The sequence below is a fragment of the Eurosta solidaginis genome, chromosome 2 (genome assembly GCF_040869045.1).
Source record: "Eurosta solidaginis isolate ZX-2024a chromosome 2, ASM4086904v1, whole genome shotgun sequence".
Taxonomy (NCBI): Eukaryota; Metazoa; Arthropoda; class Insecta; order Diptera; family Tephritidae; genus Eurosta; species Eurosta solidaginis.
Genome location: NC_090320.1, coordinates 241,640,578 through 241,647,949, shown reverse-complemented (window position 1 = coordinate 241,647,949; position 7,372 = coordinate 241,640,578). Strand labels below are relative to the sequence as shown.

Genomic DNA, 7,372 nt, shown 5'->3' with positions numbered 1-7,372 from the left:
GAAACCCGTTAGCTCTGCGTTTAGAATTTACGAAATCATAAAAAGACTTGGGGTCGCAAATAATGTTTCTTTTAATTTTACATATGGAAGCTTTATAACACTTTTTATTAAGTTCAAAATAATTATGACGGAAAATAGCGTACTGTGCATAATCAGAATGTAAACCGGTTTCCTTATATAATTTGAATAAACGTTGTTTCTTATTTTTTTAAAGCTTTTAGCTCTTTAGACAATATTGTGATCAACGGTATTCCAAGATATATGTGGCAGGCTAAAGTCGCCGAATACAATCATTGAGTCCGTGGGCTTTATCATCGAATTGACTGTTTGCAACAGTGAAATATGGTGCATATAAACTGATAGATCAGAAGACGGTGGAATATAGCAAACGGCTAAGTAAATATGACCCCGGCCTAGTAAGATTCGAATGCATTTAAACTCGATGGAATCAACTTCGGGTAAATTAACATCTTCAGATGGAATTGAAGAATGCACAGCTAGCAAGACACCACCTCCGATCCTATTTAAGCGGTCATTTCTATAGGTCTGGTTCTCACCGCAAAAAATTTCCGAATTTAAAACTTTGGGTTTCAGCCATGTTTCGGTAAAATCAATAATATTATAGTTCCAGTGAATAGTTTTCAAATATATGTCAGTTAATTTAGTATTTAAGCCTCTAACGTTTTGATAGTAAATGCTTAAGCAAGATGTTAAATTAAGTTTTTTGTATCGGAACTTTGAGGAGGAATTTTTGCTACATTTTGAGTAATCTCAATAGTCTTATGCACAAATTCGCGAATAAAAGCCCCTGGCGGCTAAAATGCGCTGTCCAAAAGTTTATCAAAATCTTTTGAGTAGACATCAATTCTAAATGAAGAAATGTTTATTTATTTAAATTTAAATTGTCTTAAAGTCATGCCGTCGGCCTTAATTTTCGAAGTGACATAAGAATTGATATCCTCAACGGAAGTGTCTTTGTCAAAGCGAGATACAAAAATCGATTTTTTGAGCGGAACTACAACCAGCTTCTTAGCCGGTGCTTCTGAATAAGAAGTCGCAGATTGAACAGTTACAGTTTGAGACTCCAAGGTTTTTTCCGCGGCCTTAGAAGTGGATAGAACCACAGCTTGCGGATTAGGGGAAGCCAAGTCTATGAGCTCCACTTGCGGAAGATTAATGTTCTGAGCAGGATTAAGATTCAAACGTTAGGTGAATCTTCAGAGCGTTTTTGTTTATTATCGCGGTTGTCTTTATTTCTAATTAAAACAATGCGGTAACTCATCCAAACACTTCAAATACTTGAACAAGCTATCGTATTGATTGAACTTTTCCGTGATTATGGAAAACTCTTTAGCAATTTCAGAAAACGCATTTTGAGTTTGTCAGCAAGAGACGAAACGTTCGGATTCGCTTTCTACTTAACAGTTTTTGAAAATGCAAGTCATTTTTTATAGAATGAAAATAAAATAGACTAGTATAAGAATATAGAAATGGTAAAGATATGTTTGTAAATTACAAAGAAAAAACAGTTGAAATAGCACTGAGAATGAGAAAGGTTATATATGAAAGCAACTCTGAAAGTTTGGGAGCTTAGCGGTAGCTGACAGTTTTAGGGCCATTGTCACTTGACACTTAAAAAGCGACGCAAACAGCTGCGAAGGCAGTAAATAGTAAATAGCGAGAAAAACAAAGCGTGCACAAAAACAATTGCAAGGTAAAAAGATGCCAATCAAAATTGCAACAAAAACACAAATGCACAATGACTCGGCAAACACAAAATGAATAATAATAAAAAATTGATTAAAAACTTTAAAATTCACAAAATCTGAACCTTTCAAAGCAAACCAATTGTATTAAAATGAACACTAGGTTTTCGCACTTATTTTTGTCACAAACTAGTATTAATATTTAGGTATTATAATTTAAAACTCGCAAAATAAGCACAGCAAAATAAAACGCAACTTCACAGCTATAATGTCGTTTGCGTCTATCAATGACGTCTCGTCACAATATTTTGATGTCAACTCTACCGGACTGTATGTAATTTTTGTTCCAAATATCAGCCAAATCGTACCACAAATACGATTTTTGTGAATATCTCGATCCTTGCGCCACCTAGCGGCGATTTTTTCTGTTCTTGTATGTATTATGTGTTCCAAATATGAGCCAAATCGGAGCACAAATATGATTTTTTAATATCTCCATCCTTGCGCCACCTAGCGCCGATTATTTCTTATAGGTCGCTTTCTATTCATGTATGTATTATGTGTTCCAAATATGAACCAAATTGGACCACAAATAGGATTTTTTGAAATATTTCGATCCATGCGCCACCTATCAGAGTTTTTTTTTTCTTATTATTGCATTGTCATCGGGTTCTGAACTATATTCCAAGTTTCAAGCTTGTAGCTTATCGGGAAGTTACTTAAATTTTAATTACAAAAGTTGTTCACAACGCCCGTCCAGCCGTTCAGCCGGTCTGTCAAGTCAAGCTAAATAAAACCGTTTAAAAATGAGACTGAGATCTCACAACGCTGAATCTAAAGCAACTTTTGTGGCAAATGGGGTATTGGTGAACATTTTGTAAGTTATACTATGTTCAAACAGAAAAATAAATTGAGGAAATTTCGATTTGAATTGAGTGCTGTTCATACAACTCGATTTAGCTTACACAATAATAATTTGATAGCTGGTTGGCTCATCTCTACAGCAAGAACATACCTTTGTTCAGACTGTCAAAATGAACACGCACATTATTAGGCGAATGAAATGGAATGAAAACATAAAACTTTAACATTTTTGTGTGTTGTAAGAAAATGTGTTCAATGTTTTGGTTTCATTTTGAGTTTGCCATCTTCTTTTGACAATCCCTGCTCCAGTGAAATGAAAGACATAAAATCAGCTGATGAGATGAGCCAACCACATAGTTCAGCCATGCGTAACTGACGTTAAAATATACTCAATAAACACACTTTACAATGTTGCATTTGCAGTTTGAAACAATTTATTACGCAATTTTTTTTAAATTGGCAATTTATTATTACAATTTATTATATGACAAATTGCGTAATAAATTGCCCAAATAGTATAAATTGCCAATTTGGTGTGTGTTTGAACCTAGTATTACTAAACAACATTTTGTAAGCAACTACGAGTACAACAAAGAGTTGAACATAAAAGTGACCAATGTATAAAGCTCATTAAAAGTTTGCAATTTTATTTTAGGTACAACTTTCAAATGTTTTTCATTCATAGGTTTAAATTTTTTTCTACATTTCATCATTAACATTACTTCCAAATAACAACATTGCCTGCAACTGTACATAGTGCGAACTACTTCCAGAGCGGAGTTTTGCATTAAACTTGATCCACAAAAAACGTTGTTACTAACAATTTGATATTTGAAATCTCTATAAGCTTAAACTTAACCACATAAGTTTTGTTAATAAATTCAATCTTTTTTTCATGCATTATTTATAGATTTTCGCTACTTTTTCTAGTTATAAATATTAGTTCTAATTTGAGTATGTATTGCTTATCCATTTTAGTAGATCCTCTACAACATCCTGACGCGGCAAACGAAAATCAGCATAAGTTTGTATTTCTGGATCGGTAGATATGCGGAATGATTTGCCATAACCTTGAAGTAGCTGTGTAGAAAAATTAACAGAAAGTTTTTAAAAAAATATTGCTTAAATTTTTCAGTTTAAAAACTTACTCGCATAGCATCCTCGTCGGTATTATCATCGCCAGCAAATATAGCTTTAATCTCATTAGCCCAATTTTCACCGAATTTGTTCTTCAGTATAAGCATGGCAGCTTCACCTAATGGGGTTAAGACAGTTATTTTCAGAGTTTTTTTGTTTTAAAGAGCTTTCGTTATAATAAAATTTTTGTTGAAAATCAAGTCTCTCCTAGCAACTGGCCTATTCTTTTTGTCTATGTCACATTAATAGGCCCCATGTTGGGCGCCGTTTTTTAATCGCATTAAAAATTTTCGAGAGCACGCATCGTAAACGTTTTGAAAAATTAAACTTAATACGAATCAGGAAATTCATACGTTCTAAATATATTAACGTTTCAATGAGCATGAGGTTCAATTGAGCGGTATGTAGTTCATTTCGGTAGGAGAACTCACTTAGATTAAATGAAGTTTCGTTGTGCAACCATAAAATATTCATTGCAATTACTTAGAGAATCGCTGCGTAGTAACGGTTGATCTTCAGAAATCCGGTTAAATCGTTGCCGGAGGACTTTCGGCTAGTTGTGGCAAAAGCTGGACAGACAAGCACAAAACGCAGCACGCAGAGTTTTCCAGTATTCTGGAGCGTTCCACAGGAATTCACATTAGACAGTGAGTCGTCAGAACCTCTATCACCTAACATAAATTAGCCTGTCATCCATTTCCGACCAGAGAAGAATTCGCTATTCTACAACGAAGAATTTCTGCCCAGCGCTTGCTTAGCTGCTACGAGGTATAATTGCAAGACGTCACTACAGGTGACCAGGGGAGCTCCGAATTTCCTCCCTCCCCCTTGGGCACAACATTTGCCCTCGGTGATTTGCGTGATAGCGTTTATAAGCTTAATTTTCATTTCACTGCCCGAGTAGTTTTAAAATTCTCTCCCGTCCACTGCATGCATAATCCCAACGGCTTCCGCTTATCAAAAACTAATTGAACGAGATCCTGACAAAAAAACATCGTCACCAATCGTATCCTATTGCACCTTTGAGTCCCCCACTTAGTCTGTCGAGGCAATGCAGGGGCAGTTGCAGGATTACAAAGGTTAAAGTCAGAGAGCACATAGCCCATATTTGGAAGCCTGATCAGCTGCCGGGCTGCAGGCGCATTTTCCATCTAATGTCTTTTCAACATTAAATTCTAAGCCAAGGTGCATCCGCTGCACGAACTCAAACATTTTTGTAATGCCAGCGGTTTCCAATTACGAGCAGCATAAAGAGAAGTATCGGGTTGACTTACATTTTGTAGAAACAATGCAGACAAGCCTAGCACTTCCGCATGATTTCCTCTATCCACCACTATCCTCAATATTGAGTTTCCAAATCCTGTCCACTATAGCTACTAGGAATTATCCTTATCAGCAAGTTCCAGCGGTACTTCTCCAATCAAGGAAGGACTAAAAGCAGAGTGTCCATAAATTTACCACTAACTACGATTTCCAAGAAATCTGGGTAGGAAACTACTCCGCATTTAATGGTTTGGAGGCACACCAAGGGCTCATTTATAACAACAACTACCCAGGTTAAAGAGTATTGAACATATCTGTGCAACATGGTCTCTACACTTTTCTCTTTTTTGTAGTCCCGCCATACTCCACTGTGAAAATTCTGTTCCACAGAAGTTTGGTAATGAATTCAACCAGAGACTCCTCGACTCTTAAACTAGTTAGGGTTATTTTGATGTTCAGATAGGCGCTACAATAGTTTAAGGGAACCGAAGAGAGCTGATTAGTCAGAAGTCTTTTTGAGATACGTGAGACCTGTTACCAGCCTTAGGATTGAAGGTGACTTTGAGCATGTTCCAAGACTTCGGGTCATAGCCCAGTTTAAGATAATTCATCACATAAAATTCTTTAGAAACTGTGAAGTGAAGACTTGTGGGTGCATAAAATAAATTTTTGAGATGTAGGTTTTTGTCACTCACCTTTATTCCAATTTACAGGTGGTTTTGCTTCAACCGCTTCATGCGCTGGATTCGCCTTAAAGCCATGTGATTCGATGATCTGAATAGCAGTTTGTCTCTGTTGCTCTTTCAAATCGGAAGTACGATAATGAAAGGTTGCAGATACTATCTTATCTTCCACCCAAGCGCCGTTATTTTCCACTTTTTCCCGCAGTTCCTTCACCAAGAGTGTGTAATGTTTTTGTATTTCAGCAGGTAGCGCGTAATCGTGACGTGTTCCATCACCAGATTCTATTTCTAAGCCATGATTACCCGCATATGTGATACCTTTGATGCCAACACAAGCTTGTACATCACGCAAGCCACGGCCTGAGATGATAGCCAAAAAAACTTTAGGATGTACGGCTAATTTATTTAACGTTTTCTTTACATAAACTGTCATGAATGTTTTATTTGGATCGTCAGCAATTGCGGCCAGTGTGCCATCGTAGTCCAGCAAAAGGGCGAGTGTAGTGTTTGCTTTAAGGTAACTGTAAGAATAAACAAGTAAGGAAGGTTAAGTTAGGGTGTAACCGAACATTACATACTCAGTTGAGAGCTATGGTGACAACATAAGGGAAAATAACCATTGTAGGAAAATTAACCGAGGGAAACCCTGGAATGTGTTTGTATGACATGTCTATCAAATGAAAGGCACTAAAGAGTATTTTATGAGGGAGTGGGCCACAGTTCTATAGGTGGACGCCATTTAGGGATATCGCCATAAAGGTGGATCAGGGTTGACTCTAGAATTTTTTTGCACTATATGGGTATCAAATGAAAGGTGTTAATGAGTATTTTAAAAGGGAGTAATCCTTAGTTCCATAGGTGGACGCCGTTTCGAGATATCGCCATAAAGGTGGACCGGGGGTGACCCTAGATTTTGTTGGTACAATATGGGTATCAAAAGAAAGGTGTTACTGAGTGTTTTAAAGGGAGTGATCCTTAGTTCCATAGCTGGACGCCGTTTCGAGATATCGCCACAAAGGTGGACCAGGGGTGACTCTAGGATTTGTTTGTACGATATGGGTATCAAATTAAAGGTATTAATGAGGGTTTTAAAAGGGAGTGGTGGTAGTTGTATAGGTGGTCGCCTTTTCAGAGATATCGCCATAAAGGTGGACCAGGGGTGACTCTGTTGTTGTTGTTGTTGTTATAGCAATGCTCGCCCCACCTAATAGCCGCGACCGATCACAAATTGTCATCAATATCCTCTAACGGGAGTCCAAGGAAACTTGCCGTTTCAACAGGGGTGAACCATAAGGAAAGGGGTGTTAGAGGCGTTGGTTCCACATTACAATTAAAGAGATGGTTGGTGTCATGTGGGGACACATTGCAAGCGGGGCATACATTTTGTATGTCGGTGTTGATTCTGGATAGGTAAGAGTTTAACCTGTTACAGTATCCAGAACGAAGTTGAGCAAGAGTGACACGCGTTTCCCTGGGGAGTATGCGTTCCTCTTCCGCGAGTTCTGGATATTTTTCTTCAAGTACTGGATTCACCGGGCAATTCCCGACATAAAAGTCCGACGCCTGTCTATGGAGTTCACCAAGGACCTGCTTGTGTTTTTCCGCTTCATACGGCTGGGTTCTCAGGCGCAGTATTTCCTCAAAATGCTTACGGAGATGACTCCTTAGGCCCCTAGGCGGTGCTGGTTCGTCAATCAGATGTCTGTTGGGATGCCCAGG

The 7,372-nt window shown here is 37.8% G+C and overlaps 1 protein-coding gene across 6 annotated transcripts in view; it reads right to left on the bottom strand.

The window, feature by feature from the left end:
* Positions 1 to 3,191: 3,191 nt before the first annotated feature.
* The window catches only part of LOC137240738 (uncharacterized), a 122,659-nt gene continuing 118,478 nt past the window's right edge, over positions 3,192 to 7,372 (bottom strand). For all 6 annotated transcript variants that reach the window (XM_067767373.1, XM_067767374.1, XM_067767372.1 and 3 more), the window contains exons 3-5: positions 5,666 to 6,174; positions 3,719 to 3,825; positions 3,192 to 3,650 (exon numbers count right to left, since the gene is read on the bottom strand). In XM_067767373.1, coding sequence (XP_067623474.1) covers positions 3,516 to 3,650; positions 3,719 to 3,825; positions 5,666 to 6,174 — 751 coding nt within the window. In that variant the 3' untranslated portion in view covers positions 3,192 to 3,515. The remainder of the gene's footprint in view (positions 3,651 to 3,718; positions 3,826 to 5,665; positions 6,175 to 7,372) is intronic.